This window comes from Narcine bancroftii, chromosome 5 (genome assembly GCF_036971445.1).
Source record: "Narcine bancroftii isolate sNarBan1 chromosome 5, sNarBan1.hap1, whole genome shotgun sequence".
NCBI classification, from domain to species: domain Eukaryota; kingdom Metazoa; phylum Chordata; class Chondrichthyes; order Torpediniformes; family Narcinidae; genus Narcine; species Narcine bancroftii.
The window spans coordinates 165,485,691-165,513,114 of record NC_091473.1 but is presented as its reverse complement, the minus strand read 5'-3'; the positions used below and the strand labels follow the sequence as shown (position 1 = coordinate 165,513,114).

Here is a 27,424-nt window from a genome sequence, read left to right as displayed (position 1 = left end):
AGAGTTCCATAAATTAATAAGAACCTTGAGGTGCATCTGACTGCTTTGAAGTCATGGTCATCTTTGACTATGAAAGATGAACAACAACAACAAACTGCAGAGCATTAAGTGGACACAGCAAATGTTTCACATTGACTTTATCAGTTTTTAAATGTTAACATTGCTCCACTTTCCAGAGGTGCGTCCTGATTTGCTGAATTTGTGTGTGTGCACCCTTGTCCAGAGGAACATTGTTGTATATGTGCAGTCATTCTCTGATTGTATTTCAGAATTCCAGAAACTCTTTGCTTTTGGATTCAATTTGACCCAAAAATCATCAACACATTTCTTGGCATACTACATGCTTTGGGACAAGTTCAAGATAAATTACTTTACCAGCAATGAACGCAAGAAATAGAACCGGGAGAAGCTGATTGACTCCTTGTATTCGATTTGCCATTCAATAAGATTACAGCTATTTCAGCCTCACTTTGCAGATTCCTTGTTATCTAAATGAGGAATTAAAGTTACAAGGTTTCCTTCAAACCTGTTCCAGCCTTTGCTGCCTCTTCTGGAGTTGAAGTTCAAAAGGAGATTTTATTTTCTGTGCCTCCTCTTCCTCCTTTCTTTGTCGAATTAGTTGATCTCGCCGTCTGTATTCCAGCACTCGTTGTAACTCTGGTTTGTTTTCAACACCCACTCCACTGCAAGAAGTGAAATGAAATAGTTTAACTCCCTAATTGGCTTATCCATAGAAATTAAAAATAAATTTCCCTCATCACCAAGTTTGCAGATGGCACAAAGGTTGCTGTAGATGGTGCTGAAGGTTGCCATAGGTTACAAAAGGATATAGGCAGGATGCAGAGTTGGGCGGAAGAGTGGCAGGTAGAGTTCAATCCATATCAGTGAGAGGCGATGCGTTTTGGTGGGTCAAACCTGAAATCAGAGTACATGGTTAATGGTGGGATTCTTACATTTGTGGAGGAACAGAGGAGCCTTGGGGGCCCAACTCCATAGATCTCTCAAGGATGCTACACAGGTTGATTGGGCAGATAAGAAGGCTTATCATTATGCTGGCCTTCGTTAGTCAGAGGATTGAGTTTAAGAGCCAAGAGGTAATGTTGCAGCTCTATAAAACTCTGGTTGGACCACACTTGCAGTATTGTTTAATTCTACTTGCCTCATTGCAGGAAGGATGTGCAAGTTCTGGAGAGGGGGCAGAGGAGATTTACCAGGCTGCTGCCTGGATTGGACAATGTGTCTTATGAAGCAAGGTTAACAGAACTCGGGCTTTTCTCGTGGAGCGAAGAAGGATGAGGCGTGAGTCAATAGAGCTCCACAGATCATGGGAGGCATGGATAGGGTGGGCAGCCAGCACTTTTATTCCTGGGGTGAGAGTAGCTAACACCAGAGGATATCAGTACAAGGTGAAGGGAGGAAAGTTTAGGGGAGACATCAGGGTAAGTTTTATTTTTAAAAACACAGGGAGTAGTGGGTGCTTGGACTGCATTCCCAGCAGAGGTGGTAGAGGATGGTACAATAGGGATATTTAAAAGACTCTGACAGGCACATGAATACAAAAACAATAAGAGAGTTAATGGTGTAAGGTAAGAAAGGTTGAGTAGGTTGCTATTGGTCAGCATAACATCGTGGGCTGATTTTTAAAAAATTTAGAAATACAGCATGTTCCATGCTGCCCAATTACACCCAATTAAACTACACCCCCGGTATGATTTGAACAGTGGGAGGAAACTGGAGCTCCCGGGGAAAACCCATGCAGACAGTACAAACTCCTTGCCGATCATCAAAACACATCTGGAAAAAAAAATTCACCTTATTCAGACATACAAGTAAATATCAGGTTGTGTTAACTCATCACATGGCAGATAATTGACAACTTACCCAACAAATATTCATATATAAAAAGATTCATATTTAGTTGTTGGGAGCTAACAAGAAGCTCATTTCTATGAAACATATATTTATTATTTTGAAGGCATTTTCATGAACTTTGATTTAAATCAGCATTGTGTGCAGATTATTCTTCTGCAATTCCTGCTACAATTATTTTTATTCCAAACATGGAAGTGTTATCATTTGAATGACACTTTCACATCATGAAATATCAGCTGTGCCTTAATTTAAAATTAAATGCCACCATCAAATAATATGAACATTTCTTCATAGAATAACATTATTCAATTGATAAACAATTGTTATTACCTTCTTATCTTTTTCTTTGGATGAAATACTCAGATATTATTTAGTACATGGGCCCCATGCATTCCTTTGTCACTTGCCGAATTGATCTCTCACCACCACCCCCTCCAAAGGTGAGCTGCACATTTTATGTTTACTAATAGCCTATATAATAATTTCAATAGGAATCTTCAAGATTTAGTGTCTTCTAGTCTTTTACAAATACAGTGAAGAGTCAGAAGATGTATTTGTGCTTTGTGTCAAGTTGTGGTCAACACGTTGGGCATCTTTAATTGGTCTTAAGATGTTTCAAAGCGAGGGACAAAACAAAATGAAACAGTTACTGTACCTCAGGATGGCACACATTTAACCTAACCGTTAGCACAACACCGTTACACCGCCAGCGATTGGGACAGAGGTTTGAATCCCGCACTGTCTGTAAGGAGTTTGTATGTTTCTCTCCCCCCCCCCCCCCCCCACCAACTCCCCGTGTCTGCATGGGTTTTCCCTGGGAGCTCCAGTTTCCTTCCACCGTTCAAAACACACCAGGGGTTGTAGGTCAATTAGGTAGCACGGGCTTGTGGGCCAAAATGACCAGTATGTTGAAAAATTCACTGCTGTTTTAGCAATCTCTGTTGAAAAATCAGTGTGTAGTTCATGTATGTATGGAGGACTGATTCATTGTTCTTTTTAAAATATTTTTTATTGATTTTAATAAAGAACTAATACAAAAAAAGAGCAATTCAATAAGATAAGGATAGTTACACAAACTTAATAAGGCATTCAGTATAACAAAAACATACAAGAATTGTAAATCATATCTATAATTCATAATCTAAATGATATACATCTTTTATTTGGGAAAAAACTATAATAGAACAAAAATAGGAAGAAAATAGTACAGAAAACCGCAAAACATTGCCAAACAGTGTTGCCACATGTTATATAAGAGTAGTATTAAAAGAAAAAGGAAGAAAAAAAAGGTAAATAAAAAGAGCGTGGAGAATCACAAGAAAAAGGAACAGAAGCAGGCTATTTGCCGCATCGAGTTTTCATAGAAACATAGAAAATAGGTGTAGGAGTAGTCCATTTGGCCCTTCAAGCCTACACTGCCATTCATTAGGATCATGGCTGATCAGTACTCGGTTCCTGCTTTCGCTCCATACCCCCTAATACCCTTGGTCACAAGGGCCAAATCTAATCTACACTTAAATATTGACAGGGAACTGGCCTCAACTACTTCCTGTGGCAAAGAATTCCACTCTCTGAGAGAAGAAATTTTTCCTCATCTCAGTCCTAAAAAACTTCCCCCTTATACTTAAACTATGGCCCCTAGTTCTGGTTTTTCCCAGCATTGGAAACAACCTTCTGTCTAAACCCTGAAGAATTTTATTTCTATAAGATCCCCCCTCAATCTTCTAAATTCCAGAGACTACAAGCCTAGTCTATCCAACCTTTCTTCATATGTGAGTCCCTCCATCCTCAGTATCAGCCTAGTAAACCTTCTCTGCAGCCCCTCCAGTCAAGGATATCCTTCCTCAGATAAGGTGACCAAAACTGCACACAGTACTCCAGGTGTGGTCTCACCAAGTCCCTGTATGGCTGCAGCAGGATCTCCCTACTCCTGGACTCAAATCCTCTCGCTATGAACGCCAACATACCATTCGCCCTCCTCACCGCCTGCTACACCTGTACGCCCACTTTCAACGACTGATGCACAGCAACACCCAAGCCTCGCTGCATCTCCCCTTTTCCGAAACAGATACCATTTAAATAATAATTCTCTTTCCTGTTCTTACCTCCAAAGTGGATAACCTCACATTTATCCACATTAAACTGCATCTGCCATGTCCTGGCCCACTCGCCTAACTTGTCCAAATCACCCTGCACTCTCCTAGCATCCTCCACACAGCTAACCCTGCCACCCAACTTCATATCGTCTGCAAATTTTGAGATACTGCTATCTATCCCCACATCTAAGTCATTGATATATATCGTAAACCACTGCAGCCCCAGCACTGAGCCCTGCGGTACCCCACTAGTCACTAGCTGCCATTCTGAAAAGAACCCATTTATTCCTACTCTTTGCTTCCTGCCCCTCAAATAATTCTCTATCCACCTTAATACCATACCTTCTATACCGTGCTCTTTAAGTTTATACGCTAGTCTTCTGTGTGGAACCTTATCAAACGGCTTACTAAAGTCCAGATATACCACATCCACTGGTTCTCCCCTATCCACTCTACTGGTTACATCCTCAAAAAACTCTATTAGATTCATCAGACATGATTTCCCTCTCACAAAACCATGCTGACTCTGTGTGATGATACCACTACTTTCCAAATGTACTGCAATTGCATCTTTAATAACCGATTCTAGGACCTTCCTTACTACCGATGCCAGGCTAACTGGTCTGTAGTTTCCCGATTTCTCACTCCCTCAGTTCTTAAAGAGTGGGGTTACGTTGGTCACCCTCAAATTCTCAGGAACTAATCCAGTATCCAAATAAGTTTGAAACATTATCACCAACGCATCCACTATTTCCTGGGCTACATCCTTCAGCACTCTCGGATGCAGATTATCCGGCCCTGGGGATTTATCCGCCTTTAATCCCTGCAATTTAACTAATACAACTTCTCGATTTACAATTATTTCCTTTAGTCCTTCTGTCACAATAGATCCCCGATCCTCAATCATTTCCTATAGATTAGTTATGTCTTCCTTGGTGAAGACAGTACTAAAATAATCTTGAAGGGGCAAATGACCTACTCCTACATCTATTTTCTCTGTGAAACCTCCCTGAGCTAAACTGTTCTCGCATCTAGTTCCAAGCTCCAGCCTTGTCCCCATATCCCACGATACCCTGACTAATTAGATACCTATCAATTTCCCCTTTAAATTCCCCTAGTGATCCTGCCTCCGCAGCTGCATGTGGCCACAAAACGACTACCGTATGGCTAAAGAAATTTCTCCTCATCTCTGTTTTAAAAGGTTACCTTCTAATTCTAAGACTGTGCCCTCTTGTCCTGGATTCACCCAACAGGGGAAACATCTTATTTACATCCACTCTGTCCAATCCATTCATTATTCAAAATGTTTCTATGAGATCCCCTCTCATTCTTCTATGTTCTAATGAATAGAGACCAAGAGCCGCTCAGCATTCCTAATATGTTTAGACTGATACCAGGGATGGAAGGACTTGGATATGAAGAAAGGTTGGATAGTCTAGGCTTGTATTCTCTGGAATTTAGAAGATTGAGGGGAGATTTTGTAGAAACATATAAAATTCTTAAGGGTTTAGACAGAGTAGACGCAGGTAGGTTGTTTCCAATGCTGGGAAAAAGCAGAACCGGGGTCAGAGTTTAAGTATAAGGGGGAATTTTTTTAGGAATGAGATGAGGAAAAATTTCTTCTCTCAGAGAGTGGTGGATCTATGGAATTCTTTCCCACAGGAAGTAATTGAGGCCGGTTCCTTTATCAATATTTAAGAGTATGTTAGATTTGGCCCTTGTGGCTAAGGGGATCAAGGGGTATGAGGAGAAGGCAGGAACCGGGTACCAATCAGCCATGATCATATTGAATGGCGGTGTAGGCTTGAAGGGCCAAATGGCCTACTCCTGCACCTATATTTCTATGTTTCTATGTTTTTTTTTCTATGTTAGCCTTCTCATTCCTGGAATCATTCTGGTAAATCTCCTCTGTACCCTCTCCAACCTTGCTGTATTCTTTCTAAGATATGGGGTCCAAAACTGCACACAGTACTCCAAATGAGATCTCACCAGTGCCCTACAGAGTCTCATTAACACCTCTTCATTCTTATACACAATCCCCTTTGAAATGAATGCCAACATAGCATTTGCCTTCTTTACTGCCGATCCAACCTGGCAGTCAACTTTCAGGTTATCCTGCATGAGGACCCTCAAGACCCTTTGTACATCTGAGGTTTGAATTTTCTCCCCATCCAAATAATAATCCGACCGTTTATTTCCTCAACCAAAATCCACAACCGTACATTTCTCAACATTATATTGCATCTACCATTTCTTTGCCCATTCTCCTAAGCTGTCCAAGTCTCCCTGCATGCTTTCGATTTCTTCTACACTTCGTACTCTACCACCTATCTTGGTGTCATTAGGCATCCCCTTATGTGGCACCTTATCAAAGGCCTTTTGAAAATCCAAATACACATCATCCTCAGCCTCTCCCTTGTCCAACCTGCTTGAAATTTCCTCAAAAAATTCTATTAAGTTGGTCAGACAGGATTTTCCCTTCATGAAACCATGCTGGTTTGGACCTATCATCCCATGAACCTCAAAGTATCCCATAACCTCGTCATCGAGGATCGATTCCAATATCTTTTCAACTACCCAAGTCAGACTAATAGGCCTATAATTTCCTTTTTCCTGCCTCCTTCCTTTCTTAAACAGCGGAACTACTTTTGCGACCTTCCAAATCTCAGGAACCATGCTGGAGTCTATTGATTTCTGGAAAATCAATTCTAATGCCTCCACTATCTCGAAGGCCACCTTCTTCAGAGCCCATGGGTGGACCTCATCTAGTCCCAGAGACTTATCTACTTTTAGACCATTCAGCCTACTAAGCACCATCTCTCTAGTAATCCTGGCTGTACTTAAATCTATTACCGGAGACCTTTGAATATCAGGCATATTGCTAATGTCTTCCACAGTGAAGACCAATGCAAAATATCCATTTAGTTCCTCTACCACCTCCTTCTCACCCATTATAATTTTTAAATCAACCCTATATCTATCCTTGTTTCTCTTTTACTTTTTATATATTTGAAGATACTCTTAGAATCCTTTTGTATGTTATTTGCCAATTTCCTTTCATATTTCATCTTTTTCCTAATGACTTACTTTGTCTCTCTAAGTTTTAAAAAATTCCAGTAATTTTTGCTACCCTGTCTGCCTTCCCTTTTGCTTTTGTTTTAGCTTTTGTTTTAGCTTTTCTCGTTAGCCATATCTGCATAATTTTACCATTCATAATTTTCCTTTTTCTTGGAATATATCCATCCTGTGCTTTATTTCTTGTAGAAATATCAACCCATTCTGTTCTGCCGTCCCCCCATCTAGCTTACTTTTCCCGTCAACTTGGGCCAGTTCCTCTCTCATCCCATTGAAATATTGACCCACCTGATATCATTTTTTTCCCTTTCAAATTGGAAGCTGAACTCTATCATGTTGTGATCACTACTTCCTAAGAGCTCCACAACCTTTAAATCCCTAATCACCTCATGTTCATTACACATCACCCAATCCAAAACCGCTGATCCTCTGGTGGGCTGATCGACTAGCTGTTCCAAAAAGCCATCCTTTAGGCATTCTATAAACTCTTTCTCCTGAGATCCAGTACCTTCCTGACATTCCCAGTCCCCTTTCATATTAAAATCTCTCATAATTATCTGGACATTCTCCTTCTGCCCTGCTTTTTCTATTTCTAGCTGCATCTCGGAGCCCTCTGTTGTTTGGGGACTTGTATATTACAGCTGGTAAGGTCTTTCTACCCTTGCCATTTCTTATTTCAACCCATAAAGATTCCACAATTTCTGTCCTATGTCCCTTCTTTCAAGTGCATTGTTTGCCATCAGGGCCAGGCCACCTCCTCTACCTACCTGCCTATCTTTCCTATACAAGGTGTAAGCCTGTACATTCAGTTCCCAATCACACCTCTCATTCAGTCATGCTTCGGTGATAGCCACAACTAGGTCATCTGCCTTATTTCTAATGTTCTGTGCATTTAAGTACAATACCCTTAGACCAGCATCTGATTTCTCTGTCATTCCATTGTTCACCAAATTACCTTTGTCTGTCTTTTTTGCTGCACCTTAATTTGGACTTATTTACAATTTTAACTTAAGATATGAGTAAACTGGAAGTAAGCTGGGAATAGCTGTTTTCAATTTAATTACATTAAATTTAAATTATAAAGTAAGGAAATTAGTCATAAATGATCCCCATAACATCTGAAATCTTATATATGAATTATTAATTGAATAACAGATCTTTTCCACATTCAAACAGGACATAATGTCACACAACCACTGATCATGAGTGGGAGGGGGGGCAGCTTCACCCAAAGAGAGGCAAAAGAAATAGCACTACTCTGAGACAGAGAAGAATCTTTCCCCCTCCCCCCCCCCCTCCCATTGCACTGAAGAGGGCCACCAAAGGATTCAGTGTTAAATCTATATTAAAATCTTTTGGCAAAGTGTGGAAAACCTCTCTCCAGTATTCTTTTAGACTAGGACAGGTCCAGAACATAAGAATTAATGACACTTCTCCACTCTTACAAAAGGGACTCAAATTGGAATAAAAGCGAGACAATTTAGCCATAGACAATGTGCCCTATATACCACTTTTAATTGTAATAGACAATGACGAGCACATAACGAAGAGCTATTAACCAACTTAAGAAATGTGTCCCAATCCACATCCGATATAGTTGAATTTAAATACTAATTTTAACTAATGAAGTCTGATTTAAACATAATTTCTCAAAAATAATAGATATTAAACTTTTACGAGATGGCATTAAGCTAAAAAAAATGCCTCACCTACAAAATTTGATTCAGATTCTCTTGGAAAAAAAAATCAGATAATTTTGATTTAAGAAAATACCAGGCTTGCAAATATCTAAAAAAATTAAGAAATTTGGGCAGGTTAAATTAGCAGAAAGCTGGTCAAATGATGCAAAATATCCATCACTGAACAGATTCTTAAAACTTTGACTACCACCTCTGAAAAATTTGTAAAGAAGGTTGAAAAAAGTGATTGGATACAATAGGGCTTGAGAGAAAAAAATTATGAAATGCAAAACATTTTCTAAATTGTGCTCAAATTCTCATAGAATATTTAACAATTGTATTATCAATGAACTTAGTTGAAAATGGAAGTGAAGAGCCCAGAAGTGCTGAATTAGAAACATTTTGGGGAAAGTTTAGCTCCATTGATATCCATAACGGGCAGTCAGAATGATTATGAAAGAAGGACCAATACGTAAGACAGCCCAATAATAGAATCTAACGTTAGGCAGAGCCATTCCACCATCTAGCAGAAATCTCAGTAGAAAAAATTTATTAAGGTGAGATGCTTACCCTTCCATATATAAGAAAATACGGCCAAGTAAAATAAGTCAAAAAACGATTTAGGAACAAAAATTGGAACAGACTGAAAAAGGTATAAAAATTTAGGCAAAATATTCATTTTAATAGAATTTATAGGGCCAACTAGAGTTGTAGACAAAGGTGACCATTGGGTCAGGGATGTTTCACTTGTTTAAGCATAGAAAAATAATTCTTCTTAAAAAGACGTTTATGATTCTTTTAAATTATAATACCAAGATAGGTAGACTGATTTTTAGCAACATTAAAAGGAGAACCATCACACATTTCTGCAGAAAGATTCAATGGAAGAAGTTCACTTTAATGCACATTCAACTTATATTCTGACAATTGACTAAATTGTGAAAACAATGGCATCATATGGGGGAGGGAGGTGACTGGATCTGAAATGTAAAGTAAAAGATTGTCTGCATAAAGAGAGACCTTATGTTCAAACCCTTTCCTTCACATTCCCAAGATGTCCCTGCACTCATGAAATACAATTGACAATGGTTCAATCGGCAGATCAAATAATAAAGGGCGTAATGGGCATCCTTGATGACTGCCACATTGCAAATTAAAAGGTTGAGATTGCTGTAAATTAGTAAGAATTGTGGTTTGCCATGAGTACAATAATTTAACCCATGTAATAAAATCGGAACTAAAATTAAATTTTTCAAGTGTTGTAAACAGATATGTCCATTCTATATGATCAAAAGCTTTTTCAGAGTCCAATTAAAGAATACATTCAGGAGTTTATATTAAAGTAGGAATATCGGGTTTTACTAAATCCTATTTGATCTTCAGAAATAATTTATGGTAAAATGTTTTCCATCCTATTGGCTAAACTTTGATTGTGTCCTTACCTTCTTCGCAATTAAAGAAATGCTAGCTTCATTAAATGAACCTGGAAGTTTACACCGTTTTTAAAAATTTGCTAAAACTACTTTTAGGTAAGGTGTGAGCAACTTAGAAAATAATTTGAAAAATCCACTGGGAACCATTGGGGCCAGGGGCTTTTCCAGATTGTAATAAGGAAATAACAAACCAGGGTCAATGCCAGAACATATGTTAGAGGGGGCATTGGTGATTTAGAGGGGGTCTTGTCTCATGGGGGAGGAAGGGGAGTGCTAGCCATCCACCCCCTGACTTGGGATATGAGGGCACTCTTTTTATTATGTTAGGCATTACTAGATGCTACTGATGTTTGACACACGCTAGGGTTGAGGCTGGGGGTGGGTGGAGTCGCTAGCATGTGTCAACCTAGAGGCTACTGACATGGGAGGGAATGGGGGTGGGTCTGATGGCCAGGAATGGCTGTGACCATTTGGGAGGCACAGAACCTCATTGGGGAGGGCACAGCACTTCTTTTGGGGGGAAATATCCATGTATGCTTCGCTGGCACTGACCCTGTAACAACCGTTATTTCCTCTTGCGAGATATATTCATCCAGTGTAATTTGATTACTTGAAGAAATCTTGGGGATATTCAATTTGCCAAAATTTTTTTCCATCAAATCATTGTTAGTCATATATTCACAATAGTGTAGTTTGGAATAGAATCTTTTAAATATATCACTTAGGTCCATATGTTCTGAAGCCATAATAGTATTATCTTTGCGAGCCTTTATAATGTGAGGCTTAGCACCAAATCCTCTCAATTGGTTGGCCAAAAACTTACCAGATTTATCACCATGAATGTAAAATTAACTTTTAGATTTCAAAAGTTGGCATTAACCCAGCAGCAATAGATATTCACCAAGACAAAGTTGCTTTTAATTATCTTTAAACATGAAAACAGTATCAAACTTTCATTTATCACTATTAACTTAACTAACATAACTTAACCCCCCTTCTAATGCTAAGCATATATGTATGTAATGTGTGTGTAAATTCAGAAAACTTCTTTAATTCACAGTCCAATCTCACTTCTCACTCTTCCAAATTCACTGGTTGCAGGCAAATCTTATATTGTGCACAGAATTTAACGTTTATGAAGTTCACCAGGTTTTGATGCTTGAAAGGTAAATGGTTACTGCTCAGGAAGGTTCTTGTTGGTTTTCAGAGAGAGATTTGTTGTTCCTGGACTCAAACTGATTCTTTTTCATCAGCCACTTTAGTGTCTTGCCGAAGAAGTTTGCCCCATCAGGGTTCTCCAGATGATAGCCTCTTTCTTTCAGGTCACCACAGAGTTCCTTTTTGTTTCACTTATTTCAAGAGAAATTAGGCAGCCAGTCCTCTCCTCTTGTATGGACCACAAGGGCTTTGACCAGGCTAAACTAAGCAGTCACAACCCGTCTTCCAAATGGGGTTTTTCCCACAAGCTTGCCAGCTTGTCCTGTTCCAGTCCCAGCTGCTGCTGCTGACTGTAACACTGGAGAACTGATCTCAATTTCTCTCTCTCTCAGACCAAAGCCTGTCTTTTCTCTCTCTGCTTGAAAAACCACATGACCCTCTTAGAACAGCAATCTCCACTCAGACAGTCTGCAGCTCTGGACCTAATCCTCCAAGTTCTTTCATCTGTTGCTTTTCAAAACAACAATCCATTAATGAAGTCCCTTGGGCACTCCCCAAAGCTTTTGCAAAGGCCTTCAGAGCCGGACTGCCTGGCTTGAGCAGAGCTCCAGTATTTTAAATGAGAATTGTATTGAAGTGTTTGTATGTGACCTGCACTTAAAAAAAACCTGCCACACTTATCTCCCAAAATCATATCTATATGCGATATAAAACACAACATTCTCTCACACCTCAAGGCACTGCCTCAAGTACTGATAACTAAAAGTTTAAAGCTTTTGTTATTTTTGATGTACATGTTTAAAGTTCTTTAAATATTTCACCGCTCTATTTCCTACAATCTGGAGCCTGTTGCTGGATTTATTGCTGCGGTGCACACCTCTTAGCAGAGTTAACAACACCATCGAAATGACTTCCTTGCTGTGTTTGGAGCAGAACTGCTTTGGATCTGCGCAAGAGGCAACAATCCAGGCCACTGAGCTAAAGGTGATAAAACCATTCTAAGTCTTATTTATTACTTTTCTGGTTAGAAAAATGTCAGTCAATACAAGGCACAAAGAATTCATTTTTGTCACAAGTCTTGCTTGATCTGTTTTGTTCAGCAGATGGCAGCAACATTCAGCTCACTCCTAGTTTATAACTTGATAAACAGTAAGCATTTTTATAGTTTTAAAATAAGTGAATGTAAAGGCAGATACTCTCCACCTTGAGATCATTTCACTTACTTTCAAGAAATTTCTGAGGGCAGATTCAGCAGGTGAACTCCGATCTGCCTGGGGGTGGTGGGGGTGGGGGGGGGGTGGTACACTCAGAGGTGGAGCAATTCTGTCTCCACCTCCTCCATGAAGGCAATGCCGCTGAAAGCGGCTACGAAGGGGCAGGCTGATGATGTTGCAATGAAGTTATCAGCCTGCGACCCAGGAGCACAAATTTTAAAGCGCTCAATGTGTTCACTTGTTACTCACGTCATTACTCTGTTCATATTAGTGATGGCTAAAATTTTTTGTTCTTTTGGGTGGGAGGGAATGTCTATATTAATTTTTCACTTGCCGGTACGTATGGATGATGTCACGATGATGGGCGGTGCTACTGAACCACTTGCCCCACCTCCCTCAGCTCCAGAAGACGACACCTGACGCTGCTCTGTGAAGGCAACACCGGATCAGCCTTTAGGCCTTCTCCATAAAAAGGTAAATCCACTTTTTTTTCCATTAAGCCGGCTTTAATGCAGGGTTGCACGATTAAAAAAAGCCGAGTGATTTGTTAGAAGAAACTGCTTCTTGTTCCTTGCCATAACTATCCTCAACTTTATTTCAACAATAATGATCTGCGAGTTCCCTTCTTGTGTCAAAGGTCTTCACCCACAAAAAGGTCCAGTCCCATACCAGAAGTGGTCTGTACTTTTGAATCCAACACAAGCAGCCAGAGAAAGGCAATTTGGCTGAGAAGGAGACCCTTTCCTGTCTCCAGAGCGACCACTCAGTGAAGAAAGACATCAATGACGACATTCATCACTGCTGGCACCACATTGGGCCGACTGTACCAAAACCATGTTGCATTCTTTCAAAGGTAACAGATAACAAGCAACTTAGTAAGGGGCGCATAAAGAAAAAAACAATTAATCAGAATGATAGACATTGAGAGCCAGCAGACGGACAAAATACCAAGACAGTCATTTGATAGCCTTCAAAAATTTTAAAAAGAAAGAATATTAAATGTGGAGAAAATGGCTGTTTGATTGCATGTGGAATTGCCCATTAACAGTGCTACAAGAGCAACAAGGGAAAAAACACACATCATTCACTGAATACAGGGATCTTGGTTACCAACATTTCTGGAAAATATTATGCTACTTTTAACAAAACGCCCCACAAAATAATGAACACCAAGGCACAAATTTAAGAGGGATGAGAAAAACTGAAGGCATTGCAACAGAGATTTTCATTTGGGGCCAACAAAATGAGATCAGTTCCTCGCTGAGACCATTAAGGTTGAAGCTGGAAGAGAGCAAATGACACAAGAGGATCAGCTTCAGTTTAAAGTGGTTACAAAAAGCAACAAGGGATAAACACAGAAGACTGGCAAGAGAGACACGGAATACTCAAAGGTACATTTATTTAGCTTGAAGGATATGGCTTTGCATATGGGAAACAAATTTGAATTGTTCCTTGTGTTAGGAAAGGCAGGTTCTAACAAATTCAGCATTCTCTCTGAAAACTACTCACGTCCTTTTCAATAGATTCATTTTTAAAATCACCAAATAGTTATAATGATTAGGAGTCAAAATGAACTTTAATAATTCTTACCAGTTTAATCTTTGCTCAGCTCCCATTTTGGTAGTCGGCTTTTTATCTGCAATGACATTAAAGCCGATTCCAATCCAGTTCTACAAAAAGCCACTGATTTGCACCCAGGAACCAGATCAATTCCCTCCTCTGATCATAGAACCATAGGACAATTACAACACAGAAACAGGGCTCTTTAGTCTGTGCTGAACCACTTTTTATAGCCTCGTCCCAGTTGCCTGCACTCATTCCATAGCCCTCCATACCTCTCCCATCCACATACCTGTCCAAATTTTCTTTAAATGTTAAAATCAAGCCCACATCTACCACTTCAGGTGGAAACTCGTTCCACACTCTGAGTGAACAAGTTCCCCCTCATGTTCCCACAAAACCTTTTCCCTTTCACCCTTAATTTCATTGTCCTCTTGTTTGAATCTCATCCACCCTAAATGGAAAAAGCCTATCTATATTTACTCTGTCTATCTCCCTCAATTTTAAGTACCTCTGTCAAATCACCCCTCATTCTTCTATGCTCCAGGGAACAAAGTCCTAACCTGTTTAACCTTTCCCTGTAACTCAGTTCCTGAAGTCTGGGCAACATCCTAGTAAATCTTCTCTGCACTCTCTCTATCTTATTGATATCCTTCCGTTAATTAGCATACTGACAATAACCACATCAGCAGTGCAAGTATAAGACAGCTTTAATAAATTAATATCTACACTAAAAAGACTTGTCTCTCTGCAAGACAAACCTGGAAGGCTAGACTGTAGCTCTGGACTGTTTTATATACAAGATCACCGGGGTGACCCCTGGTGGCCTAGTGGTGTAATTACATATCACCACAGTTAGGTGACCAAAACTGCACACACTATCCCAAAACTGGCCTCACCAATTGTGATGTTTCTTTTATTGTAATAAAGAAACTTGGGTTCTTTTAAAACAATGATATTTATTAGCTACAACACGCAGAGACAAGACTTCATGGAGACATCCATCTTGAATCTTCTTCTTTGGCTTGGCTTCGCAGACGAAGATTTATGGAGGGGGTAAAAAGTCCACGTTAGCTGCAGGCTCGTTTGTGGCTGACAAGTCCGATGCAGGACAGGCAGACACAGTTGCAGCGGTTGCAGGGGAAAATTGGTTGGTTGGGGTTGGGTGTTGGGTTTTTCCTCCTTTGCCTTTTGTCAGTGAGGTGGGCTCTGCGGTCTTCTTCAAAGGAGGTTGCTGCCCGCCAAACTGTGAGGCGCCAAGATGCACGGTTTGAGGCGTTATCAGCCCACTGGCGGTGGTCAATGTGGCAGGCACCAAGAGATTTCTTTAGGCAGTCCTTGTATCTTTTCTTTGGTGCACCTCTGTCACGGTGGCCAGTGGAGAGCTCGCCATATAACACGATCTTGGGAAGGCGATGGTCCTCCATTCTGGAGATGTGACCCATCCAGCGCAGCTGGATCTTCAGCAGCGTGGACTCGATGCTGTCGACCTCTGCCATCTCGAGTACTTCGACGTTAGGGATGAAAGCGCTCCAATGGATGTTGAGGATGGAGCGGAGACAACGCTGGTGGAAGCGTTCTAGGAGCCGTAGGTGGTGCCGGTAGAGGACCCATGATTCGGAGCCGAACAGGAGTGTGGGTATGACAACGGCTCTGTATACGCTTATCTTTGTGAGGTTTTTCAGTTGGTTGTTTTTCCAGACTCTTTTGTGTAGTCTTCCAAAGGCGCTATTTGCCTTGGCGAGTCTGTTGTCTATCTCATTGTCGATCCTTGCATCTGATGAAATGGTGCAGCCGAGATAGGTAAACTGGTTGACCGTTTTGAGTTTTGTGTGCCCGATGGAGATGTGGGAGGGGCTGGTAGTCATGGTGGGGAGCTGGCTGATGGAGGACCTCAGTTTTCTTCAGGCTGACTTCCAGGCCAAACATTTTGGCAGTTTCCGCAAAGCAGGACGTCAAGCGCTGAAGAATTCCTGACCCCTTAGTGATCAGGTTTAGCACTCTATCACTACGACCCCTTTCCTTGAGATGTTTAATCCAACAACATGACACACTAATACAGTATTCATTTCAATTTAAAGTTCAACATAAACATCAGCAACACAAACTTTTTAAGTCTGCAGTTCCTTTTCTTTCAGAGATTCAGCCTGGCAGGTGTCTTGATAACATGTGTGTGGATCTTAACACAGGTGCTTATGTTGGCTCTGCTGGTCCACTACAGTCCAGCACTGGTGGTGTTTCCTCTGTTCCTGGATCTTCTGTATTTATCTTTTCCTACAGTGTCTCTTGCATTTCAGCAGGCTCTTTTGATTCCTCCTCAGTATTTGACCATCCTCTGTTCTGACAGTGGAGGATCTTGGATTTACTTCCTCTAGAACAGTGGCCTTTTTGTCCCAAGTGTTGGAATCTCTGAGTCTCATATTGTGCCAGTGGCCCTACGCTTCTTGCTGACTCTTCAGAGTTTTGCTTTTTGTCTTCATTGCAAACACTTTTGTTTCCATTCGACATCTTTGACGTTTCTGTTCTTGTTTGTGACTGCAGAGTAGGGAAGTGTGGTGCATAGTCTATGTCCCATCAGAAGTTCAGTGGGTGACATGCCATGTTCAATTGGCAAAGCTCTGTAACTCAGAGATAGATACACACGAGCTACTGACTAGTGCTTTCTTGAGCAACTGTTTAACTATGTGAATGCCTTTCTCTGCTTTATCATTTGACTGTGGATGCATAGGACTTAAATTCACGTGTTGAAAATCATACTCTTCTGCAAAGTTCTGGAATTCTTGACAGCCATAGCATGATCCATTGTCACTGTGGAAAATTTGAGGAATTCCATGTCTTGCAAAGATCGATTTCATATATTGAATCACACAAGCAGCAGATGTGCTAGGAAGCAGCACAATCTCTGGATAGTTTGATAGATAGTCAAAAACCAGCAGGTAATTCATTCCATCCACGTGGAACAGAGCAGTCCCTACTTTCTACCATGGTTCTGCTGGTACGTCAGTTGTTATCATGGGTTTCTTTGTCTGCTCTGCGTGATGTTTCAAACAGGTCTCACAGCTTGAAACCATCCTGTCAATGTCAGCATTTATCCCTGGCCAATAAATAGCAGTTCTGCCCCTCCTCTTGCATTTTTCCATTCCAAGGTACCCCTCGTGCACCATTTTCAGCATCTCTTGGCACAGTGATTGAGGAATGAGAATTCTGCTCTGTCTGAGTAGAAGCCCATTGGCAACACTCAGCTCTGCTCTGATGTTGTAGTATGCCTGACATTTACCTCTAGGCCATCCTTCATTCAGATTCTTGATAACCTTCTGTAGAACTCTGTCCTTTTCTGTTTCAGCTGTGATCTGCTTGGATTTCATGCCACATACGGGAAGAGATTCAGTGATTAGGTTCACATGGAGATTTACATCTGTCTCTGTGGAACTCGCATTGTGTACTTCACTCTGTGTCATTGTCTGGATAACGCATCAGCTAACACAATAAGTTTCCCTGGTGAAATGGAGTGTTCACCAATTCAAGGTCATAACATTGTAGCTTTGTCATCAGTTTTTGGATTCGCGGCAACATCTCACTGAAATTTTTCTTGATTATCGCAATTAATGGCTTGTGGTCTGTCTCTGTCACGCATGTTTGTAAACCATACACATAACTGTGGAATTGCTCAAGTTCATAGACACTCTTCCTCGATCTGCGCATAATCGACATTCAGATGTTGTTATCGTCCTTGATGCATATGCTACTGGCCTCCAATCTCCTCCCTCAGCCTATTCCATCCTTTGAAGCATCTGTAGATATTTTTGTCCTTCTGGATGCATCAAAGAATGTCAAAAACACTGGTTTTCTAGTAAGAATGGTCTTCAGGCATCCCCATTATTCCTTGTGGCTGTCTCTTGCAGTGATTTAATTCACTGGTAGGGTGTTGTGCTGATGGGTGGCTCCGTCTCCTAGCTCTGCCCCCATCTGCTCACATATAACCCTGGTTTCCCGCCTAAACCCAGAACCCTTCCGAAGACAACTGTGAAACCCTACCCATAGTTATAAGCTAATAAAAGCATTTGTTCTCCCTCCAGTTGTGAGTGCTTTTATTCAGGCTGCATCTGTCCAATTGAATTCACATTTCTCCTGTAACAACTTCCTTAAGTTCATTGTTTCGGAAGACAGGTTTGGTATGAATTTACCAATGAAATTGATCATTCCCAGCACTCTCAATATGCCTTTTTTGTCAGTGGGTCTGGGCATCTTTAAAATTGCTTTCTCTTTGCCCTTGTCTGGGTCCACACCTGCCTCTGACAGTTTATCTCCCAGGAAGGTGATTTCCTTCACACCAAACTGACATTTTTCTCTGTTTAATTTTAATCCATACTTCTGGATGCGTTGTAGCACTTTGATGAACCTTTTGTTGTGTTGTTTTTGTGTGGATCCCCATAGGATCATGTCATCATGTACACACGTACCCATTCATGCCTTCTATGATGTGCTCCATTGTCCTGTGGAACACCTCCGGAGCCGAGGAAATTCCAAAAGGCATCGTCAAACAGGAGTATCGGCCAAATGGTGTATTAAATGTACATTATTTTGTTCTATCTTCATGCAGTTTTATTTGCCAGAAACCCTGGGATGCATCCAATTTAGTGAAAAACTTTGCACCATCCATCTCACTTGTAATTTCATCCCTGGTCCGAAACTGATAATGTTCTCTCTTTATAATGGCTTTTAAGTCTTTTGGGTCCATGCACACATGAAGCTCACCGTTCTTCTTTTTGACCCACATCATTGAATTCACCCATTCTGTGGCCCCTCCACTTTCTTTATAACCCCTAGTTCTTTCATTCAGTCGAGTTCATGCTTGAGCTTTTCTTTTAGTGGCACTGGGACCCGTCTCGGGACATGCACTACTGGCTGTGTGTCCTCTTTTAACTGTATCTTAATGTGAATGGAAGAACTCCAAACTGCTTGAAGATGACTGGAAATTGATCCAATATTTCCTCTATGCTGTTCCATGCATTGGTACTGCTAATGTTGTACATCCTCTTGTTTTCACATGCTTTGTCACCAAGCAGTCCATCTGGGACTACTGTGAACCTGAGGTGGTGCTCTTTACCTTTCGTGTCGATGCTCTGTCCATTGTAGGCTTTGAGCTGCACAGGATTTGCATGGATGTATGGGTTCATCTTCATTGCCCTGGTGTCACGCTCACAGATCAAATTGACTTATGCCTCTGTGTCGAGCTTGAAGGGAATATTTGTTTAATTTGTATGTAATGTCATAGTCCACTTATCTTGCTTGACTCTGTTCACGCTTGTGCTGTTCATTGTCTGTTGGTTTAGAATCTTTCTGCAGTACCACACCCACAAAAAATGTGTCACTGAGAGGAGTTTCTTCTATAGTGTGTACAGCATGCACGCTTTCACTTTGGTTTTATTTCCTTTTGGAAAAACATTGCTTTGCATAGTGATTCTGCCCTTTGCAATTATTAGACTTTTCCATAGGCTGACCATTGTTTTGATGCATGTTGAGTGCCATATCATTTGCAATTGAATGCCTCTCCATCTTTTTGTTGTTTCCTATGCCTCATTTTTTGTTTATGTGTCCAGACACTGTGGCCATGCTTTTGTTTTCACTGGCTTTCGCCCTCTCACCAAACAATTTTGCGTGCTGCAGAGCTAATTTACTGGATCTTCACAGCTCCAGCTAAGGTAAGCTCTGTCTCTCACAGCAACCTGTCTCTCTCTTTTTTATCAATAATCCCAAACACAATTTGATCATGGATTATTGAATCTTGCACAATCCAAAATTGCATGTTCTTGCTTTTAATTTCAAGTCCGTTAAAAAAAGTTTCAAATCTCTCTCCCTGCAGCTGCGTGCACGAGCGAAACACGTACCTCTTGAACATTCCATTTTTCTTTGGTGAACAGTGTTCATCAAACATCTCAATAACCTTGTCAAACTTGCCGTGGCTTTCTGCCTTGGCAAAAACAAATGAATTGAAAACCTCCTGCCAGGTAAGTACCAGTGCAATCTTCCATTGCTATTGAGCCTAATGTCTTGTAGATACTGCATAAATCTTTGTTTAAACGACCTCCACTCATGATCAATGTTTCCAGTCCAATTTACAGTGTCAGGATCCTTTAACCTCTTCATATTTTTGCTGTTGATATTGACTGCTACTGACTCTGCACACTCCCGATGTTTCTTCCACTCTTGTTACCGTGTGATGTTTCTTTTATTGTAATAAAGAAATGGGTTCTTTTAAAACAAATATATTTATTAGCTAGAACACAAACAGAAAAGACCTTGTGAAGGCATCCATTTTGAATCTACCCAACATGCAACAGCTCATTTCTGACTCCCCTAGTGGTCAGGATTAGAACTAACACTCTATCAGTACACTTTACAACTTTTACAACTTTACAACTTATACAACTTTAACATAACATCCCAACTCCTGTACTCAATATTTTGGTTGATGAAGGCCAATATGCCAAAAGTTTTCTTTACAACCCTAGCAACATGTGATGCCACCTTCATGGAATTATGTTCCTGTTTTTAAATCCCTCTGTCCTACCTCAGTGCCTTACCATTTACCATGTATGTTCTTTCTTGGTTTGTCCCTCCAAAATGGAACACCTCACACCTGTCTGACTTAAATTCCATCTGCCATTTTTCAACCCATTTTACCAGCTGGTCCAGATCCCTCTGCAAGCTTTGAAAACCTTCTTCGCTCTCCACAACGTCTCCAATCTTAGTGCCATTTGCAAATTTACTAATTCAATTTACCACATTATCATCCTGATCATTGATATAGATGACAAATAACAATGGTCCCAGCACCGAACCCTGAGACACACCACTAGTCACAGGCCTCCAATCTGAGAAGCAATCATCCACCACTACTCTCTGGCTTCTCCCATTCAGCCAGTCAAATCCAGTTCACTACTTCACCATGAATACCCAACATTTGAACCTTCCTGACCATCCTCCCATGCAGGATCTTGTCAAAGTCCATGTAGACAACATCCACAGCCTTTCCTTCATCAACTTTCCTCAAAAAACTCTACAAGATTGGTTAAACCCAATCTACCACGCACAAAGCCATGTTGACTATCCCTAATCAGTCACTGGCTATCCAAATCATTGTAAATCCAATCTCTTAGAGCACCTTCCAATAATCTACTTACTACTGACATCAGGCTCACTGGCTTATAATTTCCAAGGTTACTTTTTGAGCTTTTTTAAAAAAAAATTCAACAACAGAACAAAATGAGATACCTTCCAAATCTCCGGCACCACACCCACAGCTAACTACATTTTAAATATTTCTGTCAAAGCCTGTGTGATTTCTACACTAGCCTCCCTCGAGATCCGAGGGAATATCTTGTCAGGCCCTGGGAATTTAACCACCCTTATTCACTGTGATCAAAGCACAGATCCTAACTGTAGGATACCCATTCCAAATGGTATCTGAGATAAACAAATTGAATACAGATCAAGATGTATGAACTATTTCTATCTCTGTAGCGAGCCATCACACATCTAAAAATCAGTATAACCCTAAAGGTTATCTTAATTTGAAATCTTATTTTATTTGACAAATTTGTTCTTTTGCTTTAACATTGCAGCCAGTTTGTCCTCCTTGATGTGGTTTGACTCACTAAACCATTGAACAGCAAACCAAAGAGCAGCCATAACCATGTGGTGAAGTTGGATCAACACACAGACCATCATCCCTGATTGTCAATCTGATTTCCAAAAATACGTGTGAGGATTTAACACCCCAGAATCAATAACGCCTTCTCAGGAGTCTTCAACATTGAAGGAGGTAGCTGCTATCTGGGTGGAAAAGTCAGTAACATTATTGTGTTAGTAGTGACACCGTTCACCATTATTAATCTGGCTTTTGGGAAATTGGTGTAGAGAAATACCTGAGAGTATAATACATTAAAATTCCCAGAAAAACCACACATGCATGGAAAGAATTCAACAACATCTCCCTCCCTCCTCACGATAAAAAGAATCTTTATTTCCTTTCGCATTGCTTGTTGATGTCCACATCCATGTCAAAAAAAAGTTGACAAACTTCCATAGAAGCATTCGATACTAGAAATGAACTGCGATAGCAGCATACCAGAAATTCCACTTTGTTTCCAAATGCAGTGACCTGTATCATCTCCAAGATTAGTTGTTCTTCATGGCTTGCGCTTCAATCCAGAATCTGACTTTTTTTCTCTCCCATGCAAAGAACATTCCAAATTCAATTTGCAGCTTTGAAATTTAATAACAGCTTACAAAACACTGTGCCACACAGTTGATTTGAAGACCAAAATCCCACTCTAATGTTAATTGGCACTTCCATGCACAAAATTAAATGTGAGCACTCACCTGACCACCCTCTAGACTGTACATTGAAAAGCCGGCCACCGTACATTTCCATAGTCAAGTTAAGACAATTTTGTTCTGTTTTTCTTGGCATCAACCTCCCCTTTCCCGTCTCTATTCACCATCCCTCTTTAGTTCTTCAGGCTCTTTCCTATTGCTAAATTGACAGTATGGGTTGAAAAGCACTATCGTGGGAGTTTCATGTATGTTTGTAGTGGCTCAAACAACCTGGAGATTCGTGACTCTCACATGTTCAAAGCCAACATGGCATTGTAAGCAAATTGCATGCCCTCAAAAAATAAAGAATTTGGAATTGACTTGGAGGATGCACAAAAAAGATTTGTTAAGATAGCCCTAGCTGTAGCAAAAAAATGTATTATGTCAACCTGGAAATTGGAAGATAATTTGAAAATACAACAATGGTATATAGAAATGAATAAATGTATTCCATTAGAAAAAATAACATATAGTTTAAGAAATAATATTGAAATATTCGAACAAGTATGGGAGCCTTACATTAAATACAATAGCGAAAACCTACCGGGAACAAACATTACCTAAGTTGATGGAAGGAGAAGAGAAGAAAAAAATGGACTCAGTAGAATTTCTGGTGTATTTTTGTTGAATGACAACATTGTCTAACTGAATTAATGCAACCTAGATTGTATAACTAAAATGGATGAGAGGGGGGGGGGGGATGGGGGGGTGGCTTGGGAGGAGGGAGGGGGGAGGGAGAAAAAGTCACTGTAAATGTGTGGAAAAGAGGAGGAGTATATCATGGCTATTGTGATTTATGGTGTGAAAAATAAAAAATTTAAAAAAAAAAAAAAAAAAAAAAAAAAGAAATTGGCTTAAACCCAATCACAACCATATTCCTATCAATTTTGTCTCTGGTGGCATTTTGGAGACTTCTTCTTAACATGGATAGTGCTTTAACAAGCATTTCCATTAGTTCCAGATTTTGTATCCCATACATTTCATTAGGATGGATTGATGCAATTCGGCCCTTTCTTTGGGTTCTTATTAATCATGGAAGCAAGCATCAAAAGGTAAAAAGGAAAGTGCCATCTTACTGCAGATTGAAAGCAGGCTCCCAGTAGAAGAAACATTCCAAACTTACTTCAAAAACCAGAGGAAACAAACAACTGTGACTTCACGTCAAACGAACTTAATCGATGAATCATTTTTAACTCTCCCTATTTTTAAATAATCTGCCGGCTTTATCTCCAATTGCCTGAAGTCAACAGGTCCTTGTGTGTTCTGTTGATATTATATGCAGTCTCCATGCAACCAGTTCATATATTACAATCCAAAGCGGTCACTACTAAAATGGGAAGCATTTATTTTGGATCTAAATAATTTTGGCTCACAATGAACCAGAGCCAAAAATCTAAAGAGATTTGTTAGCCAGCTCAGACACAAACATTCTGCTGTTTAATAAAAAAGTACATTTCTGGTCTGAATAACAGCTGGCTGGAGATGAAAAGCTTGAATGGTAGTTTTGTTTCTTATCTCTCAGGATTGTAACATTGTCATAGTCTAGACCAGGGGTGGCCAACCTTTTAATTTAGACAATGCCACCCAATTAACCTAGACCACCCCCACCCCCCCCCCCCTCCCGTGGGCTGAAATGGCCTATTACCACGCTGTATGTCTACTTACACCTCTGGTCTAGTGAATGTGATGAACTCCACTCTCGGATCACCTCATTTAAAAAAAAACACACTACTCTGGCCACTACTCTGGCTTTGTCTTATTGGAAATTTCATGGTCAGAGTGAATGGAAACACATCTGAATATCCAGCAGACTTGCAAGTTCTCAGCGACTGTTCCAATTTATTTTTGGTGAATTCATTGTTGTGCATTTAAACTGATGGTTCAGTGAATTAACAACAGAAACAGAGAAAATAGTAGCAAAAGTCGGCTTGAGCATGTTTCTATGACATTCTATCTTGTTGTCTCTGCACCAAGAAACCTGCCTTCTTCAAACAAAACTTCCTAAATATAAATACTCAGCCTTCATGCCTTCCTAAGGTTGAAAAGGGGCTGTAATTTTAAGAAAGTTAGATAAACTGCCTTCAGCTCCAAATGTTCATCAACTTGTAGTAAAGTCACTGCCCTTTGGTGCCGCAATTCAGTCCTAAATCCACTGCCCCATAACCAAGATAGTGATCTCTTGTTTCTGCTCAGGAAAACATCCTCCCTATATCTGGTCTACCTAGCCCTGTCAGAACTTTCTATATTTCAATTTGATTGGCTCTGGCTCCAAGCTTTGGGAAATACAAATCCAGTCTATTTAATCTTTGCTCACACAGCAGTTCGACCACCTCCATAATCAGTCAGCTGAACAGTGATCAGGGACTGCTAATATAGGGATTCTGAGAAACTTATCCTTCCCTCTCTTACAAGAGGGAAATTTGTCTGGAAATTGTTCCATTCCAAGAACAGGTCATGTTCAACAGGCCAACATGCAATATTCCTTGTCAAATAGGCACAAGGAATTGTACACAAGGCAACAGGTTTTGAGTGTTTAAACATACTGGACTCAGGCATTCCTTCTACCCACTCTGCTCAGCTGACCAAGAGGGGCAGATCACAGAATGCAAGGGTGGGGGGGGGGGAGGGTGAAAGAGCAGGGAGAGGTCCAAGGGGGAATAGGCTCAGACAGTGGGAAATCTGCAACTTGAGGTATGGCAGAGAATCACGATTCAGTGGATTGAAGAAGGCCATGTAATTGTGCTAGAGGAGAAAATGGAAACCTTCAGTGAAGAGCAAGTACTTATCCCAAATGTAACCCGTTCACAGCGAATCCTCATCTCCTGGGGGCTGGGACATAATCAGGGCACCCCTGTTATTATCTCTGAAGCATCATCATCTCTTGTTTTTGTTATAAAGGCCCATTTCCTGTCTCTCTGAAGGACATACCCACATTTCAGGAAAAGTGGGGCATTGTCACCTTCATGTGTGAGGGCATCATCTCCACATTGGTGCCAGAAGCATGACGGGGGGGGTTTAATATTGACAGAGCAAGAATAATAGTCTGATGAGTTTCCATTGCATATTACATACAAGCACATTTTTGCATGCAGTTTCAGCCCATAATCTCTATTATTAATTATAATTTAATATTTTGGGGATTTAATTACATTAAAATTTAATCATGAATTGTACTTTTCTGCATTTCAGAGAAAGTTTGGCAGGGTTTTGGCAACTGTCAAAGCTTCTAGGTGCTTTGTGGTCAGAGCCCATCAGAGCCATTCTATCATTCCATTGTATCACCACAGAAGGCCCATCAAGATTTCACAATCTAACTCCTGCACCATCAGAACAAGCAAAATTTGCCATCTAGATTCAGCCCAGGTAAAATCATGACTGGTGAGACAAGTAAGTAAAATCTAGCTCATTAATTTAGCTAGCATTTGCTGCTTTTTGAAGGAAGAGAGTAAACACTTCCTTCGTTTCTTGTAAAGAATCATTTCCTAAATTCTGCTGAGTGGAATGGCTAAGATTATAGGTTCCTACACTGAACTACCTGATCACCTTATTAATCCCTTCAAAATTCTAAAGGGTTCAATTTGTTTACACAGTCAAGGTATAATGAATTGCCGAACACAAATTCTCCTCATGATCTTATTCTTGGAGTTCCAGTAACATTGAAAACAATTATTGATTCCAAATCAAACATTGGCCTAAATTATGTATAGTTTGTCTCTGTGTTCGCCATACCAACCATACAGGATTGCAGAGGACTAATTATTCTAGGCATCTTGCCCCGATCCCAAGAATGCATCAATGCGTAGAAAGGTCTCAGTGGTAACCACGCCTCATCCGCAGTATTCCCCAACACCAGGGCATGGAAGCTCATTTGTGAAAATCCAAAAGCCTTCTCTGGCATTTAGCAGGTTCAAAGGATTAGGTTCCTGCTCCTAATTCTGATGTTCTGATTTACATTTACAGAATTTATCATTTAAAAAAAATTAAAATGATATGTTCTAAATATTCAAATAAAATTGATTAAAGTGTACATTGTTAAAAATATTTACTGTTTTAAGCTAAAAATAGTAAAAATAAACATCCACATTTACCTTTCTTCTTTTTAACCTCCAGGCTGATAATCCCACTTCAAATGATCATTAATGCCCAGTCAGGCTCCATGGGAGTCCACTGATGGAATGACTGATGGTGACGGTTGTTCAGCTCATCCCAAATTTAGTGAGATTGTGGGAATCAACTTGCTTGTGAATGAATCAGCTCGATTCACATTGTTTATCTTTTCTAGGCTGCCGTTTCATGACCTTGTATCTAGATGCGCTCTGAGCATGGCTTTGTAGAGTATTGTTATCTTTTTATACCTGGCCACCACTTTATGAGACAGTATATCGTTAAATATTGTTGATGCTGCATCTCTTTGTTTGTTTCAATTTCTTCTTTATGTTCTTTCTTATCTGACTAACAAACTGTACCTAGAATATTTCTAACAAAAACATTCATGTGAAAATGCAACAGTTTGCAATTAAAAAAAATTACAAACATCTAAACTCATTAACCTCTGACAATTTACCACAAATATTTCAGCCCAACTGATCATCCCTTTGTCAACAAGATTTTATACCAAAAATAGGCAGAAACTAGCAAAATGTGAAACTGAACCTTCTACCCAACTTCACAAAGTGACCAGGAACGTACACCACAGAAACATTAAATATTCTCTATATTTTGTGATTATAGGTAAATTAAAACTTGTGCATTGCAGGACATAACGAAAGTTCACAATAAAATAAATTGCAAAGATCAGAACATTTATTTTTGTCATTTCTGTTTCCTGTTTACTAAATGCAAATTATATTAGAGATCAAAGTTCTGGGAAGACCAAGGTTAGCATGCTCTCACACTCCGAGTTAAACATAAATGGCAAATTCTGAAGTACAGATTCCACACAAATTTTTTAGTAAAAT

The 27,424-nt window shown here is 40.1% G+C and overlaps 1 protein-coding gene across 18 annotated transcripts in view; it reads right to left on the bottom strand.

Moving 5' to 3' along the window:
* LOC138764132 (protein FAM107B-like) overlaps nucleotides 1-27,424 on the bottom strand; it is a 196,789-nt gene that overhangs the window by 4,449 nt on the left and 164,916 nt on the right. For all 18 annotated transcript variants that reach the window (XM_069939560.1, XM_069939567.1, XM_069939570.1 and 15 more), the window contains one exon: nucleotides 527-683. In XM_069939560.1, coding sequence (XP_069795661.1) covers nucleotides 527-683 — 157 coding nt within the window. The remainder of the gene's footprint in view (nucleotides 1-526; nucleotides 684-27,424) is intronic.